Consider the following 19,266-nt stretch of genomic DNA (forward strand, 5'->3'; position numbering starts at 1 on the left):
TGTTCCACTTCACGATTGTGTCCCACTTGTTGTTGATTCTTGACAAAAAATTTAACTTTTATATCTTTATGTTTGAAGCCTGAAATGTCGCGAAATGTTGAAAGGTTCAAGGGGGCCGAATACTTTCGCAAGGCACTGTATATCTGCCAATCTATTGAGTATAGCATGTCATCCTGAAAACTCACCAGTGTCTCCTGTTAAGGAGTTACATTTAGCACTTTTAAATATCAGGTCTCTGGTTGGCAAATCTTTCTTAATCAATTATTTTATTAACATGCACAACCTTGATTTTATTTTTTTAACTGAAACTTGGTTAGGTCAGGACAATACTGCAGCAGTTCTTATTTAGGCAACACCCCCCAATTTTAGTTCTCTTAGTGAAGCAAGAATACATAAAATAGGAGGCGAAGTTGCCACTCTTCAAAGACAGCTTCCAATGTAAGAAAATGTCTTACGGTCAGTTTGATTCCTTTGAATATGTTGCCATTCAGTTGAAAGCCCCCTGTCGAGCAGTCTTAGTGACCATCTACAGACCGCCCAAATATGATTCAAGGTTTTTTGATGAGTTTACCAAACTGCTGTCTATTGTGTGCATGGATTTTGACTGTGTTCCTTATTGGGTGATTTTAACATTCATGTTGATAACCTGAAAGATGGGTATGCTAAAGAACTTCTAAATATTCTGGATAATTTTGGGCTTTCCCAGCAGGTCACAGATCCAACACATAACAGAGGTCACATAGCACACACATTTATGGCTGGGTATTTAGGGATTATTAAAAGGGGGTGGGATTAAATAAATTATACTTCTTCCTACTCCTTTTCAGACATGTGAATGTGACTTATGGTTCTTTTGCGGTTATATCTTTATTGCTACGCTTGTAGGCATGTGTATGTGTATATGTATATATATGTATATTTTTATATGTATATATATATATGTATATGTATGTATGTGGGTATGTCGGTATGTGTATATATGTATATGCATGTATTTTGTCATGTCTTTTCATTGTGTACAATAATCTTATTCTTTTTTCACATGTTTGAAATAAATGAAACAAAACGAAACATATTAGATCTAATTATTTCCAAAGGTCTTAACATCTCCGAGGTTGTGGTAAATGATGTTGCTCTTTCTGATCACTACTGTGTCTTGTTTAAAATGACCACCCTTGCTCATCCTATGAAAGGGGAAGCAGAGGTAATCAGAAAGCGTCATATAAATGATGACACCTGTGCATTATTCACCCAGGGTTTTACACCATCACCAACCCTTCCCTCGGCTCTAGTTGATGACCTTGTCAACAGTTTTAGTTCCAATGTTAAGACTGTTATTGATTCTATTGCCCCAATTAAGACTAAAGTTCTGTTAGGAAGGAAAAAGTCACCCTGGAGAAACACCACACTGGTTAAAGCTCAGAAAAGAGTATGTAGACAAGCAGAACACAGGTGGCGAAAAACAAACTCCAGGTTTATTACAACATCTACAAAGAGAGTCTTCACAGGTATAACCAGGAACTGAAGAATGCAAGGCAATCGTATTTTTCTGAGATTATCAATAGAAACAGCAATAATGCCCGCACACTTTTTTCTGTTATGGACAGGCTGACTAACGGCACAGCGTCTGTCCCTCCTGAACTGCTGTCTAACAAGGTCTTTGCAGCCTTCTTCACAGACAAAATATTACAGATAAGACAAGCAGTGTGCAGCTCCAGCTCCAGCTCAGGAATGATAACGCTTGCGCCTTCCTGTCCTATAGTTAATCTAGGACATTTTAGCCTAGATTATACAACTCTAACAGAAATGGTTTCAAAATTAAAGCCTACAACATGCAGCCTTGATACTCTGCCTTCCAACTTTTTTAAAACTGTTTTTAGCTGCATAGCCCCAGATGTACTGCAGATAATAAATACTTCTCTTCAAGCAGGCCAGTTTCCCCAGGCTTTGAAAACTGCAGTAATAAAACCTTTTATAAAAAAAAAAAAAAATCTGGATGCCACAACAATTAGTAACTATAGGCCAATATCAAATCTACCATTCCTGGGGAAAATCATTGAAAAGTTTGTTTTCCAGCAAATCCATGCTTTTATGATGCAAAACAATCTTTTCAACACATTTCAGTCTGGATTTCGGCCACACCACAGCACTGAGACTGTACTTATCAAGTCTTAAATGACATTCATCTAAATCAGTGGTTCCCAAAGTGGGCGGTACCGCCCCCCTGGGGCGGTGGAAAGATCTGGGGGGGGGGGGAGAAGAAAGGGGGGGGGGGGGGGGGGGGGGGGGGGCGGCAGTCGATTTGTACACAACACGCCGCTCTGGCCCAGTCAGATCCGACAGCATAGACTACAAAAGCAAAAGCTCAGGTTTGTAATTCAAGCTTGTAATGTTCAGAATTTTATCTTATAATAAAAACCGCATTCTGGCGGTCAACATCATCTTGAGTTCAAGTCAACATGAAATTGGGGACTCGCCAGAACGCGCCGTGTTGTGTTGTGTTGAGCTGGTTAGGGCAGTGGTCCCCAACCACCGGGCCGCGGACCGGTACCGGTCCGTGGGTCACTTGGTACGGGCCGCCAAGCCGCACAGATTTTTTTTTTTATCGACGATCAATTATTCAGGTCAAGACACTCGTCCCGGTCACGTGAATGTTTCCCCAGTCGAGCCCGCAAAGCTAATATGTGGCGACAGGCTAACTAACCAGGCAGTTAAAACTGCTAAAAATAAATGGTTTACTAATACTAAATTGGGTTTTATTTGTGAAATACACATTTGTGTTTAACCTTTCTCTTTCAAATTGCAGCAAACCAAATATCAAGAAAGAGGTGTTTGTTTCCATATGTGCCATGATCTACTTGATCTACTAGTTCCTTATGAAGCATCCAGACCTCTCAGGTCATCTGGAACCGGCTTGTTGTGTGTCCCAAGAACAAGAACCAATCAAGGAGAAGCAGCATTCAGTTATTATGTTCCTCACCTGTGGAACAAACTTCCCGTAGATCTGAGGTCTGCTCAAACTGTCAGCTCCTTTAAATCAGGGCTAAAAACGTTACTGTTTACCGCAGCGTATTCTCAAATTAAATCTTCTCTCTCTATGCTCGTTTTTTAATACTTTTTAACTATTTTTTATTCTTGATTTTGTATGCATTATATTCTGTATTTTTTCCTTTTTTATGCTCTATGTTCTTTGTTATTTTAATCTTTTTGTGTAAAGCACATTGAGTTGCCTTGTGTATGAAATGCGCTATAGAAATAAAGCTGCCTTGCCTTGCCTTGTCATTTACAATATCTTTCAGAAAGTAATAGTTTGTGTCACGTCTACAGGTTCATAACATCAACAGTATTAACATGGCCATTTCGTGGCTTGCTTTAGTAATATTTACTTTTGACTCACAGAACCGCGTGAAGAATGGCTGTTGTGATGCCAGTTCAGCTTGGAGCTGCTTCACTTTATCAGCGTGGTCACTCCCTGTTAGCTTGTCGTATGTGTCAGCATGTTTAGTCTGATAGTGTCTCTTTAGGTTGAAATCCTTAAACAAGGCAACCGTCTCTTTACAAATTAGACAAACACAATCACCTTGATTTTCAGTGAAGAAGTATTGTAATTCCCATTTCTATTGAAAGCGGCAGCCCTCAATGTCAACTTTCCTCGTTTTCTTTGCAGTCGCCATGGCAGAAATGAGCGGAGAGGGGTGGTGCTGAAACCCTTTGGTAATAGGACAGTTTCAAGTTTCATGATTTTTTTTATTCAGTTTGACAGTGCAGGCGGGCCATAAATAATACATTATAAGACCGTAGCTGCCAGGGCTGTGGACTCGGGGACTCGGTCGGACTCGGTCATTTTTGCCGGACTCGGACTCGGTGCTGATTTTGACCGAGTCCACCGAGTCCGACAATAAAAAAAATACGTTCATATCAACATTTGTGTTTATTTTTCGTGCGTATTTGCTTCGCTTGAGTTCAATATGGTTTTTGGTCAAACGCGCATGCGCGTGAGGGGAAATCCCGCAAAGGAGGAGGGACAAACAGAGCGATTGGTTTTGCTGGCTTTTTAATGAATGGCGACTGTGACTACGGGGGCCCATTAGGTCCAGAAAAGCTGACAAGACGCTTGCCAAAATGGCAAGGAAAAAATGCACAGCTAAACGAATATATGACGATGAACACAGGACGTTTTTAACAGAGTTAAAGTTGTTTTTGTTGAACGCTATGGCAAGCCATTCTGCCTGATATGTCGGACGTCATTGGCGCATTTAAAAGCTTCAAATGGTCAGCGCCACTTCAGCTCACTTCATGCCAATATCGATAAGGACTTTGCAAAAGGGACTGAATTTCGCAAGCACAAGTTTGGAGACTTTGAAAAGTCAGGCAGAAAAATAGGTACAGTTTTTCAAAAAAATTACGAAGCACTCAGAGACTGTCACACTTGCATTGTTTCAACTGGCTTGGAACATTGCACGGGCTAAAAAGCCATACAATGAAGTGGAGTTCGTTAAAGTATGCCTCAGTGACGTTTTATTTTCATCATGCTGCTGAGAATGCGCGCAGGAATACTGTCCACAGCCCTGCTTGCTTGTTATGAAGACAAATTTAGTTGTTGCGTGCGCGCCCGCGCCTGCCTGCCTGCGTGCGTGCACGTACAAGACCCACAATGCCCCGCGCGCAGCCAAGATGGAAGAACCCGGGAGTAGTGAGAAAACAATGTTTTGCCTCTAGATTTGGGGGGGAAACGGAGCGTAAGTTACGATCAATGCGGCCACGTTGAGTTGCACTTAGGCTAATGTTTACATTATGTACCAATGTCAAGGACGATTATGTCACCCAGCTTATATCATTGATGTGTTTCGATAGTTGTGGGGTCGTCACTAATTATTTGTGTTTAGATAAATGTCTGAGCTATAATGGTGTAATTAATGATTAAAACTTGAAAGTATCTGTTTATTGTATTCGTTTATATGTTTAATAAAGACAAAGCCATCACAAAACTGTTGTAATTATTTAGATTTTGATCTAAATTAGCCTTGAATAAAGACTAAGCAGTCACATGAATTAACAGAAAAAAATGGACAGCCGGACTCGGACTCGTGGTCAAGAGGCCGGACTCGGACTCGGTGCAAAAAATCCGACCGAGTCCACAGCCCTAGTAGCTGCGGGCGGTATGAAATCTGACCGGGGGCCGGATTTGCCCCGCGGGCCGGGGTTTGGACGTGGATGGAGTGGATACAGTGCGGAGGCTGAGATAAATTGTAGCTAGAACTGCTAAGCCAATCAAGGACAAGGACACAGCTCAACAGGTTCCCATTGGCTATTAGTGTCATATGGTCAAACAAAGTCACACGCTCCAAGTGACGCCCGATGTCGCTGATGGTGGAGGGGTGCACTTGCCTGTCTTGTTGTCAGTGTTGTGTGCTTCATTCCTGCATATCACGATGTGAATGTGTGTGAGTGAGACATAAAAAAATAAATAAAATCCGCGATGCACCAAAACTGTCCGCAATACAAGTTTTGAAAAAAATCCATGATAGAGCGAAGTGAAGTAAAGTGAAGCGCGAAGTAGCGAGGGATTACTGTACTCCCTGCGCACACTCTTACAATTATACCGCCACTCCCACCTACTGCCGTGGATGTCTAATTACCCTTTAATCTAGTACAGCCAAAAAAAGGATGTTCCCCGGGGTCACACGCACCCCCCCCTGGCCCCACTATTTGAGAAGGACTGAGACTTTAGTTCTGAAAAAAAGCAAAAAATAAAAAGCAACTTTCAATGACTCTTGTAATTTTTTGTGGTGTCATTAGACTTCCCTCCGAAGAGGCGATGTTCACCTGTCAGTGACAAAAAAGTAGATTTGAGTAGACAATTGAAAATCGCTCTCTCATCCAGGGGTATTGTGTGTGTGTGTCTGTCTGTGTGCGTGCGTGCGTGTGCGTGCGTGTGTGTGTGGGTGCGTGCGTGCGTGCGTGCACGCAAACTGCGTGCAAACTGCACTGTGTGAACTGAATTGGAGTAGGATCACCAGACACCCTTTTGGTTGCATTTATTTTATTCTTGCATGTGGCAGAGATGACCCTTCATATAATGTAATAAGGCAATAAGGCTTTTATAATTTTTGGCGTAATGATTCAGGTTTCAAATTCAGTGTGAAATTCGTGAAAAGGCTTGGCCAAATATTGTATGATTTTAAAATGCCTTTGCTTTTACAACAGTTGGGACATAAAAAAAAAAAACAAGGAAACAATCACACAAAACCTCACATAGTACACTAATATATAATGTCAGGAAAGAAGAGCAGGTGATTACTTCTAAAATGGCTTCATTTTCAAAGTGATGTGCAACAGTAAAATCCAGTTGAGTCGGAATGTCAATAACATTACTTAGGAGTTTTGAAAAACATGGAGCTGTGAATAATCTCAGACATTGCAATGGCTCTCAGTTTTCGCTACTCCGTCAATATGTCCTAAAATGCTCCTAGACACAAAAATCAGCAGAGCCTCATAGAGTCCTGGGTGGCAGCTTCCGTTTATAGATTCCAGCCAACGCTTTGGCGGCACTATAGATCATTTGCCGCTGTGTCATCCCCGTCATAGCCAAAAGCCATTCTGTTTTATCGATGTTGGGCAGACTGCGTTCCAGGACATCACCTACTGTAACCATAAGACCGGACCATCGAAGGCTGTAGTCGGGAGGAGTCAGAGACTGAGCCTGTACGTAGATGAGAAACAAACATATTATCTGTCTGGCATAAATTTATATCTTGTTGGTCTGCAGAACACCATCTCCAGGGAGTTGTCACTGCTCAACACACTATTAGAAGATGCTGACTCTTAAGAACAGATAAGTTTTTTGATCCTCAACTTTGTTTATAGCAGTGGTGTCCAAACTACGGCCCGCGGGCCAACTGCGGCCCGCGGTCCAGTTTTTATTGGCCCGCAGCAAAGAAGAAGTACTGGGTAGCCTAACAAGTTAGCGGAAATATGCTAATTCGCGATCGTGCTAACACGCGCAAACGGACCTCTAAAGGAAATTAAACGAACATTTGGAGCAATACTACATTGTCCTAAAGGTTAGTTTGCGAACACAAACGACCAGCTAACAGGGAGTGACCGCGCTGATAAAGTGAAGCAGCTCCAAGCTGAACTGGCATCACAACAGCAATTCTTCACGCGGGACTGTGAGTCAAAAATAAATATTACTAAAGCAAGCTACGAAGTGGCCATGTTAAGACTGTTGATGTTATGGACCTGTAGACCTGACACAAACTATTATTTTCTGAAAGATAATGTAAATGACAAGAGCAAAATTCACTAGTTTTAAGTTTTAATAATAACAGACAACTTTTCATTACTTATAACTCCCGTTTAAAATGTTCATGAGGCAAAAGTAATTTTAAACTCATGTAAATTTAAGGTATTTCATACAGTTTGTTCAATGTTATCTGACTCTTCAGATATGAATGAAAGGCAGAATTTGTGTTTTTAGAGTTGTTCACATCTGCCTGAGTGACTCATATTTGGTTATTTTGTCATTTGAAAAATAGACAATTGTGACAATGAAATTTGTTTTATAACAGTGTGTATTTGCATGACATTTTTGTAGTTAAAAAATGTCCGAAAAAACTATTGGCCCCCGGGCCCCTTCACTTTATCAAATCTGGCCCTCCTTGCAAAAAGTTTGGACACCCCTGGTTTATAGCATATTCAGCTCACATTTTCTTCTTATTTTGGTGACTCATGACTTGATAATCTGTTTACGTATCTAATGATGCAGTGATTATTCTCACCAGGAGGTACACTATTTACTCTACTCTTCGTATTGGTGTAATTGTGTGAAGGCGATGGCCTTCACACGTTATTCTACACCAGCGGTGGCCAACCCGCGGCTCGCGAGCCGCATGCGGCTCTTTGGCTGGTTTCATGCGGCTCTTTTACGTTCATATCAACATTTGTGTTTATTTTTCGTGCGTATTTGCTTCGCTTGAGTTCAATATGGTATTTTGGTCAAACGCGCATGCGCGTGAGATGAAATCCCGCAAAGGAGGAGGGACAAACAGAGCGATTGGTTTTGCTGGCTTTTTAATGAATGGCGACTGACTACGGGGGCCCATTAGGTCCAGAAAAGCTGACAAGACGCTTGCCAAAATGGCAAGGAAAAAATGCACAGCTAAACGAATATATGACGATGAACACAGGACGTTTTTAACAGAGTTAAAGTTGTTTTTTGTTGAACGCTATGGCAAGCCATTCTGCCTGATATGTCGGACGTCATTGGCGCATTTAAAAGCTTCAAATGGTCAGCGCCACTTCAGCTCACTTCATGCCAATATCGATAAGGACTTTGCAAAAGGGACTGAATTTCGCAAGCACAAGTTTGGAGACTTTGAAAAGTCAGGCAGAAAAATAGGTACAGTTTTTCAAAAAAATTACGAAGCACTCAGAGACTGTCACACTTGCATCGTTTCAACTGGCTTGGAACATTGCACGGACTAAAAAGCCATACAATGAAGTGGAGTTCGTTAAAATATTGCCTCAGTGACGTTATTGAAATCTTGTCTCCTGAAAACGACAAACCAAAACGAATGGTCTGTCCCGCCACACATAGTAAGTGAAAAAACTTATGTTTTTGTTTGTGGAATTTGTTGAACTGAGAGTTTGTCTGTGTGAGACAATGCACACAATGTTCATTGTTGAAAATGTGGTCTTTGGTCTGTGGTTTTAGTACTGTAGGAGTCAATTTGTCATTATCATGTTGGTGCGTGACATAATGTCACACAATAAATTTGGCTGAGCAGAGGGGTGTGTGTGTGTGTGGGGGGGGGGGTTCATGTGTGGGGTTCATGTGTGCTCATGTGTATGATGTGGCTCTTTGCGATGACACAGTAAAAAAATGTGGCTCTTAGTCTCTGACTGGTTGGCCACCCCTGTTCTACACCATTCACTTTATTGTGTGAAGGCGATGGCCTTCACACATGTTATTCTACTCCATTCTCGATTATTATTCCTGTCCTTTATTATTAGTGTGAAGGTGAAGACCTTCACACTATTGTTATTCCTGTCCTTTATTAGTGTGAAGGTGAAGACCTTCACACTATTGTTATTCCTGTCCTTTCTTATTATTAGTGTGAAGGTGAAGACCTTCACACTAATGTCATTCCTGTCCTTTATTATTATTATTATTATTAGTGTGATAATAATTCAACGAAATGATGCAAGCACAAATGGGAGATTATGGCCCGTCCGATACACTGCGTCCAATCAAGTAAGATCATATTCAATTAATCTGTAAGTAAAAACACGTTGCATTTTAAAACGTCTTTTCCAGAGTTAATACTCCCAGAGTTAAAAGCTGTGTCAACTATTGTTCTTCCTGTTCTTTATTATTGTTAGTGTGAAGGTGAAGACCTTCACACTAATTCAAAAATTTCACAGTTTGGGAATGTCCCCAATGTGAGTTGAATGTGTTGAATTATGTGAATTCCAAACTGGAACAACGTAAATGTGAAATGTTGAATCTGCCATTAAGAATGAATGGGGAAAAATTTGCGGAAAGGTTTTTGAACGAAAAAAATATAAGCAGCGGTGTCATGAATATTTGGAATAAGTGAAAAGTGGAACGGAGTGAATCGGTTGAAGTATGTGGAAGTAGTTAAGCGTCGAATAAGTAGAATAATAATAACTAGAAAATGCAATTTCTGGAGAAATTGCGTGTTAAGGCGAAGACCACGAATGGGAATTTAAAACAAATTTGCGCCAACATTTTTTTAAATTTGTAACAAAATGAAAACTACAGGTTCAAGAGGTTCACTTTGGAGTTCAAAAGTTGAAACGGGTTGAATCGGACAAAAATTATAAAAGTTAGAGTAAATGTTATATTTAGGTCACTTCTGGTTTCATTTAAGGCACTTGTTGAAAAAAGGTCAATTCCGGTTTATTTGGGGCACTTTCGGTTGAATTTAGGTCATTTCCGGTTTAGCAGAGATCACTTCCGGTTTAGCAGAGTTCACTTTTTCGGTTTATTTGGGGTCACTTCCGGTTTAAAAAGGTCACTTCCGGTTTGTTTGTGTCACTTCCTGTTTACGTGAGGTCACTTCCGGTTTGATTTGGGGTCACTTCTGGTTTACCTGAGGTCACTTCCGGTCTATTTGGGGTCACTTCCGGTTTGATTTGGGGCACTTCCGGTTCATTCTGGGTTCATTGGGGGCACTTCAGGGTCAATCGAAGATGGCCGCCACACTGGAGGGGGGGTCAAGGGTTGAATTGTGTAAGCATAGTGGAAGTGGGGGTGAATGGGGGTGAATATGGTAAGCATAAGGTGAACAAAGTGAATAAAGTTGGAATGGGTTGAATCGGTTGAAAAATGTAGAAATTAGAGTAGAAAAACGAAATTTTGGAGAATTTGGTCGAATTTCAAGTTTGAAAATGTGGAATTACAATTGAAAGTTGGAATGGGTTGAATCAGTTGAAAAATGTAGAAATTAGAGTAGAAAAACGACATTTTGGAGAATTTGGTCGAATTTCAAATTTGAATGTTTTTAATTTTTGGTAAGTGGGAAGTTGTGGAATAGGTAGGCAAAAGGTGAAGAGTTGAAAGTTGGAATGGGTTGAATCGGTAGAGAAATGTAGAAATTACCAGCTCAGTGGCCTAGTGGTACAGTGGCCGCCCTGAGACTGGAAGGTTGTGGGTTCAAACCCCGGCCGGGTCATACAAAAGACTATAAAAATGGGACCCATTGCCTCCCTGCTTGGCACTCAGCATTAAGGGTTGGAATTGGGGGGTTTGATCACCAAATGATTCCCGAGCGCGGCACCGCTGCTGCTCACTGCTCCCCTCTCCCCCAGGGGATGGATTAAAATCACACGGGGATGGGTTAAATGCAGAGGACAAATTTCACCACACCCAGATGTGTGTGTGACGATCATTGGGACTTTAACTTTAACTTAACTTTAAATTAGTGTAGAAAAACGAAGATTTTGAGAATTTGGTTGAATTTCAAATTTGAAATTTTCGGTAAGTGGGAAGTTGTGGAATGGGTAGGCAAGAGATGAACAATTGAAAGTTGGAATGGGTTGCATCGGTTGAAAAATGTACAAATTAGAGTAGAAAAACGAAATTTAGGAGAATTTGGTTGAATTTTTGAAATTTTTGGTAAGTGGGAAGTTGTGGAATAAGTAGGTAAAAGATGAACAGTTGAAAGTTGGAACGGGTTGAATCGGTTAAAAAATGTAGAAGTGAGAGCAAATGTTGAAACGGGTTTAATCGGACAAAAATTGCAAAGTTTAGCGCAAATGTATCTATTTAGGGCATTTCGTGTTGTAATAAGGTCACTTCCGGTTTGATTCGGGTCACTTCCGGTTTATTTGGGTCACTTCCGGTTTAATTTAGGCCACTTCCGGTTTAGCTGGGGTCACTTCCGGTTTATTTGGGGTCACTTCCGGGTTTAAAAGCTCACTTCTGGTTTGTTTAGGACACTTCCGGTTTTATTTGGGGCACTTCCGGTCCGATTTGGGGCACTTCCGGTTAGATCTGGGTTCATTGGGGGCACTTCAGGGTCAATCCAAGAGGGCCGCCACACTGGAAGTGGGGGTCAAGGGTTCCTTCTGTTGAAATGGTGCAATTTGCTTAATGTGATGAATGTTCATGTTGAATGTGCCATTAAGAATGAATGCGTAATTTTACACAAATGTACTAATTCTGCAAAAACGTTAAATGTTTAGAACGAAAAATACTGCAGAAAACGTGACGTGAATTTGTGTAATGACAAAACACGTGAGAATCAAACCCGCACGGGGAAATGGCTCGTGTTAGGAGACGCTTGCGCTACCAACTGCGCTAATCAGGTTCCTTCTGTTGTAGTGGTGGAAATTGCTTAATGTGATGAATGTTCATGTTGAATGGGCCATTAAGAATGAATGCGTAATTTTATACCACAAATGTACTAATTATGCAAAAACGTCTAATGTTTAGAACGAAAAATACTGCAGAAAACGTGACGTGAATTTGCGTAATGACAAAACACGTGAGAATCGAACCCGCACGGGGAAACGGCTCGTTTTAGGAGACGCTTGCGCTACCAAATGCGCTAATCAGGTTCTTTCTGTTGAAGTGGTGGAATTTGCTTAACGTGATGAATGTTCATGTTGAATGGGCCATTGAGAATGAATGCGTAATTTTATACCACAAATGCACTATGGACTAGTTAGGTGCCTTCGCCTTCACACAATAATAATAATAATAATAAAGGACAGGAATAACAATAGTGTGAAGGTCTTCATCTTCACACTAATAAAGGACAGGAATAACAATAGTGTTGAAGGTCTTCACCTTCACACTAATAATAATAATAAAGGACAGGAATAACAATTCACCTTCACACTGGGAAAGGACAGGAATAACAATAGTGTGAAGGTCTTCACCTTCACACTAATAATAAAGGACAGGAATAACAATAGTGTGAAGGTCTTCACCTTCACACTAATAAAGGACAGGAATAACAATAGTGTGAAGGTCTTCACCTTGGCGGTCCGATCCCCGGCTGCAGAGGCTGGCTCTAGGGACATGGAATCTCACCTCTCTGGCTGGAAAGGAGCCCGAGCTGGTGTGTGAGGCAGAAAAGTTCAGACTAGACATAGTCGGACTTGCCTCCACACATAGTTTGGGCTCTGGAACAAGCCCTCTCAAGAGGGGCTGGACTCTCTTCCACTCTGGAGTTGCCCACGGTGAGAGGCGTCGAGCAGGTGTGGGCATACTTAGTGCCCCCGGGCTGGGCGCCTGCACATTGGGGTTCACCCCAGTGAACGAGAGGGTAGCCTCCCTCCGCCTGCGGGTGGGGGGACGGGTCCTGACTGTTGTTTGTGTCTATGCACCAAACGGCAGGTCAGAGTACCCACCCTTCTTGGAGTCCCTGGAGAGCGCTCCTTCTGGGGACTCCATCGTTCTACTGGGTGACTTCAATGCTCACGTGGGCAATGACAGTGGGACCTGGAAGGGCGTGATTGGGAGGAACGCCCCCCCCCCGATCTGAACCCGAGTGTGTTCTATTAATGGACTTCTGTGCTCGACACGGATTTTCTATAATGAACACCATGTTCAAGCATAAGGGTGTCCATGTGTGCACTTGGCACCAGGACACCCTAGGCCGCAGTTCGATGATCGACTTTGTAGTCGTGTCATCGGATTTGCGGCCGCATGTTTTGGACACTCGGGTGAAGAGAGGGGCGGAGCTGTCAACTGATCACCACCTGGTGGTGGGTTGGCTCCGATGGTGGGGGAAGATGCCGGTCCGACCTGGCAGACCCAAACGCTCTGTGAGGGTCTGCTGGGAACGCCTGGCAGAATCCCGTCAGGAAGAGCTTCAACTCCCACCTCCGGCAGAGCTTTTCCCACGACATTGAGTGCGAGTGGACCATGTTCCGCGCCTCCATTGTTGAGGCAGCCGACCGGAGCTGTGGCCGTAAGGTCGTTGGTGCCTGTCGTGGCGGCAATCCACGAACCCGCTGGTGGACACCAGCGGTAAGGGATGCCGTCAAGCTGAAGAAGGAGTCCTATCGGGCCGTTTTGGCCTGCGGGACTCCGGAGGCAGCTGACAGGTACCGGTTGGCCAAGCGGAACGCGGCTTCGGCGGTTGCTGAGGCAAAAACCCGGGCGTGGGAGGAGTTTGGCGAGGCCATGGAAAATGACTTCCGGACGGCTTCGAGGAAATTCTGGTCCACCATCCGGCGTCTAAGGAGGGGGAAGCAGTGCACAGTCAACGCTGTACAGTGGAGATGGCGTGCTGCTGACCTCGACTCGGGACGTTGTGAGTCGGTGGGGAGAATACTTCGAAGACCTCCTCAATTCCACCGACACGCCTTCCATTGTGGAAGCAGGGCCTGGAGATTCTGAGGCGGACTCTCCAATCTCTGGGGTCGAAGTCACTGAGGTAGTTAAAAAACTCCTCGGTGGCAAGGTCCCGGGGGTGGATGAGATCCGCCCGGAGTTCTTACAGGCTCTGGATGTTGTGGGGCTGTTATGGCTGACACACCTCTACAGCATTGCGTGGACATCGGGGACGGTGCCTCTGGATTGGCAGACTGGGGTGGTGGTTCCCCTCTTTAAGAAGGGGGACCGGAGGGTGTGTTCCAATTACAGGGGAATCACACTCCTCAGCCTCCCTGGTAAGGTCTATTCAGGGGTGCTGGAGAGGGGGGACCGTCGGGAGGTTGAACCTCGGATTCAGGAGGAGCAGTGTGGCTTTCGTCCTGGCCGTGGAACAGTGGACCAGCTCTACACCCTCGGCAGGATCCTCGAAGGTTCGCCCAACCAGTCCACATGTGTTTTGTGGACTTGGAGAAGGCGTTCGACCGTGTCCCTCGGGAGGTTCTGTGGAGGGTGCTTCGGGAGTACGGGGTGCCGAGCCAACTTATGAGGGCGGTTCGGTCCCTGTATCACCGATGCCAGAGTTTGGTCCGCATTTGCGGCAGTAAGTCGGATTCGTTCCCAGTGAGGGTTGGACTCCGCCAAGGCTGCCCTTTGTCACCGATTCTGTTCATAATTTTTATGGACAGAATTTCTAGGCGCAGCCGAGGCGTTAAGGGTGTCCGGTTTGGGGACCTAAGCATTGCGTCTCTGCTTTTTGCAGATGACGTGGTGCTGTTGGCTTCTTCAGGCCGTGATCTCCAGCTCTCACTGGAGCGGTTCGCAGCAGAGTGTGAAGCGGTCGGGATGAGGGTCAGCACCTCCAAATCCGAGTCCATGGTCCTCGGTCGGAAAAGGGTGGAATGCCCTCTCCGGATCGGGGATGAGATCCTGCCCCAAGTGGAGGAGTTCAAGTATCTTGGGGTCTTGTTCACGAGTGAGGGCAGGATGGAGCGCGAGATCGACAGGCGGATCGGTGCAGCGTCGGCAGTAATGCGGACTCTGTACCGGTCCGTCGTGGTGAAGAGAGAGCTGAACCAAAAGGCAAAGCTCTTGATTTACCGGTCGATCTATGCTCCTACCCTCACCTATGGTCACGAGCTATGGGTCGTGACCGAAAGAACGAGATCCAGGATACAAGCGGCCGAAATGAGTTTCCTCCGCAGGGTGTCCGGGCTCTCCCTTAGAGATAAGGTGAGAAGCTCGGTCATCCGGGAGAGACTCAGAGTAGAGCCGCTGCTCCTCCACGTTGAGAGGAGCCAGATGAGGTGGCTCGGGCATCTCATCAGGATGCCTCCTGGACGCCTCCCTGGAGAGGTGTTCCGGGCATGTCCTACCAGTAGGAGACCCCGGGGACGACCCAGGATGCACTGGAGAGACTATGTCTCTCAGCTGGCCTGGGAACGCCTTGGGATACCCCGGGATGAGCTGGATGAAGTGGCTGGGGAGAGGGAAGTCTGGGAGTCCCTCCTAAAGCTGCTGCCCCCGCGACCCGACCCCGGATAAGCGGAAGAAGATGGATGGATGGAAGGAATAACAATAGTGTGAAGGTCTTCACCTTCACACTAATAATAATAAAGGACAGGAATAACAATAGTGTGAAGGTCTTCACCTTCACACTAATAAAGGACAGGAATAACAATAGTGCGAAGGTCTTCACCATCACACTAATAATAAAGGACAGGAATAACAATAGTGTGAAGGTCTTCACCTTCACACTATTAATAATAATAAAGGACAGGAATAACAATAGTGTGCAGGTCTTCACCTCCACACTAATAATAATAATAATAATAATAAAGTAGAATAACAATGTGTGAAGGCCTTCACCTTCACACAATAATAAAGGACAGGAATAACAATAGTGTGAAGGTCTTCACTTTCACACTAATAAAGGACAGGAATAACAATAGTGTGAAGGTCTTCACCTTCACACTAATAATAATAATAATAATAATAATAATAATAATAATAATAATAATAAAGGACAGGAATAACAATAGTGTGAAGGTCTTCACCTTCACACTAATAATAATAAAATTATAATAAAGGACAGGAATAACAATAGTGTGAAGGTCTTCACCTTCACACTAATAATAATACAAACAAACAATGCTGGTCCAGGTTGTAGAGAGCTCTCTACAACCAGCATTTTGGAGAGGTGAACTGACAGCAGAGGGCGTGACTCACCTGTCAAATCTGACAGGTGAGCCACGCCTTCATCAATCAGCTGATAAAGACGCGTCACAACCACATCAGTGACACTCTGATGAAGGCGGAAGAACCCGCCGAAACATGTCAGGCAAATACACCTAAAATAATTTGTTTGATATAGAAGAACCAGTGAAGTAATTGAAAAGGAAAACAAGATGAACTTAGTACAACTATCTACAGTAACTAACATTAAATCAAAGTGTCATTTCTTGAGTGTTGTCCCATGACAAGATATAATTAAAACATTGCTGAATTGAGAGGGGTGTACTGACTTTTGTGAGGTACTGTATATTTTATATACAGTGCCTTGCGAAAGTATTCGGCCCCCTTGAACCTTTCAACATTTCGCGACATTTCAGGCTTCAAACATAAAGATATAAAAGTTTAATTTTTTGTCAAGAATCAACAACACGTGGGACACAATCGTGAAGTGGAACAAAATTTTGGGGCTTCACCTGGGGCGTGAACACCTCTGAGCTGCTTAAAAAGGCCCAGCAGAGACTCTACTTTTTAAGGGTGCTGAGGAGGCACAGCATTACACAGAGACTGCTGGTGTCCTTCTATCGCTGCTCCATAGAAAGCACTTTAACGTACTGTATATGTGTTTGGTACTCCAGCTGCACTGCTGCTCAGAGGAAAAAGCTCCAAGGGGTCATCAACACAGCACAGAAGATCATTGGCTGCCCTCTCCCCACACTGGAAGACCTACACAGAACCCGCTGTCTCAAACAAACACAGAACATTCTGAAGGACACTTCCCACCCTGGCCACTCCCTTTTCGAACTGTTGCCATCAGGCAGACGCTACAGATTAATTAGGTCGAGGACTAGCAGATTTGCCAACAGTTTTTACCCTACAGCGGTAGTCACATTGAATGCAGCTAAACGTAAATGATTATGTCTGTGTATGTTCTTCTGTGGGTTTTTAGCTTGTTTTTTTTATCTTTTTGTTCTATTTATTCTATTTATTTTTTATCGCATGCGCGGATCGGTTGGCACTTTTTAAATTTCGTTGTACATGTGACAATGACAAATAAAGATCTATTCTATTCTATTCTATTTATTGGATAATTTAAACTTTTTTAACAAATAAAAAACTGAAAAGTGGGGCGTGCAATATTATTCGGCCCCCTTGCGCTAATACAGGTATGGGCAAACTACGGCCCGCGGGCCGGACCGTTTAATCCGGCCCGCCAACCCTGAATAAATTGTATTATTACAATTTTTTTTGGGTCATTTTGCCTGCAATGACTGGGGAACCGCTCGCCTGCGCATTTACTACCGGAAGCCGTGTCAGAAAGCTCGGTGCACACTCACAAGTGCGTGTACGTACTCAGTAGTACGGACATGTCGCACTCGCGCTCTATTTGTATCAGTGCCGAATTTAGAGCGTGGGCTGTGACGACAGCATTCTTGTAATTCGCGCGCTGAGATTTCAGATAGTTTTACGCTAAAGCCACCCACAAACCTTCCCCTGGAATCCTTCCATTAAAATGAGTCGCCCAAGGAAAAGCAAGATGGACACTGAGTGCCGAGTGTTTAAAAAAGAGTGGCCAATTTGGCTCGACGTACGCGACGTGACGTTCAGCCACATGAACATCAACATCAACCCGTCACAGATCTAGGTAAACGGACCAACACCTCGGAACAAATTTTACTCCAGACTATGACGCACTAGCAAAAAAGGGAGACCAACAACACTGTTCCCACTGAAAATGAAGGGGAGGCTCTCAAGTTTGTTGTAAAAAAATGCATTTTGAATATGATTTGTACAAATAGCAGGGATTGAAACTAGTGACCATTCTCATTTTCAAACAATGCAGGATGCTCAAGGATATTGATGCACCACTTGTTTGCGACTAATCTTAACCTGTACAGTTCTTAAGGCTTACTTTAAGGAAGTGTTTCCCGTTTCCTCACCTCTGTTACCAGGTGTTTGTGAGTTAAAACTCTGCTCTGATGTTCAGATACCCCTCACCGTGTTGCCGTTTTGATTACTTTATTTGGATGTATGCTTTCACCGATTCTTCAAGATGATATATTTGGTCAGAATGTTTGCCGTTTGATGTGATCTCATAAAATAAACATCTTGCATTAATCTGACCTGCAGGCACTGAAGTGATGGAGACTGTTATTCATAATAACAGTGTCGTATTTTATGAGAATCACTGATAGCAGTTTTTTAGTGAATTTCTTTTTTTTTTTTTAATGCTGTTATTAAATGCATTTGTTTTCAAAAAACTTTTTTTGAATATCCATGCTTTACTACCTACTAAAGGCCAAAACCTTTTATGCAATGACCTTTACAGGTAGTTTATATTACTTCACACAAACACTACATCCATCTGCTCCTGGTTCGGCCTTCCGGTCCAAATTTAGAACCCAGTTCGGCCCGCAAGTCAAAAAGTTTGCCCACCCCTGCGCTAATACTTTGTAGCGCCACCTTTTGCTGCAATTACAGCTGCAAGTCGCTTGGGGTATGTCTCTATCAGTTTTGCACATCGAGAGACTGGAATTCTTGCCCATTCTTCCTTGCAAAACAGCTCGAGCTCAGTGAGGTTGGATGGAGAGCGTTTGTGAACAGCAGTCTTCAGCTCTTTCCACAGATTCTCGATTGGATTCAGGTCTGGACTTTGACTTGGCCATTCTAACACCTGGATACGTCTATTTGTTAACCATTCCATTGTAGATTTGGCTTTATGTTTTGGATCATTGTCCTGTTGGAAGATAAATCTCCGTCCCAGTCTCAGGTCTTTTGCAGACTCCAACAGGTTTTCTTCCAGAATGGTCCTGTATTTGGCTCCATCCATCTTCCCATCAATTTTAGCCATCTTCCCTGTCCCTGCTGAAGAAAAGCAGGCCCAAACCATGATGCTGCCACCACCATGTTTGACAGTGGGGATGGTGTGTTCAGGGTGATGAGCTGTGTTGCTTTTACGCCAAACATATCGTTTTGCATTGTGGCCAAAAAGTTCGATTTTGGTTTCATCTGACCAGAGCACCTTCTTCCACATGTTTGGTGTGTCTCCCAGGTGGCTTGTGGCAAACTTTAAACGAGAGTTTTTATGGATATCTTTGAGAAATGGCTTTCTTCTTGCCACTCTTCCATAAAGGCCAGATTTGTGCAGTGCACGACTGATTGTTGTCCTATGGACAGACTCT

The 19,266-nt window shown here is 43.6% G+C and overlaps 1 protein-coding gene across 2 annotated transcripts in view; it reads right to left on the reverse strand.

Moving 5' to 3' along the window:
- Nucleotides 1-6,023: 6,023 nt before the first annotated feature.
- prrc1 (proline-rich coiled-coil 1) overlaps nt 6,024-19,266 on the reverse strand; it is a 24,793-nt gene continuing 11,550 nt past the window's right edge. For both annotated transcript variants that reach the window (XM_037265854.1, XM_037265855.1), the window contains exon 9: nt 6,024-6,703. In XM_037265854.1, coding sequence (XP_037121749.1) covers nt 6,494-6,703 — 210 coding nt within the window. In that variant the 3' untranslated portion in view covers nt 6,024-6,493. The remainder of the gene's footprint in view (nt 6,704-19,266) is intronic.

The sequence above is a fragment of the Syngnathus acus genome, chromosome 12 (assembly GCF_901709675.1).
Source record: "Syngnathus acus chromosome 12, fSynAcu1.2, whole genome shotgun sequence".
Classification (NCBI taxonomy): Eukaryota; Metazoa; Chordata; class Actinopteri; order Syngnathiformes; family Syngnathidae; genus Syngnathus; species Syngnathus acus.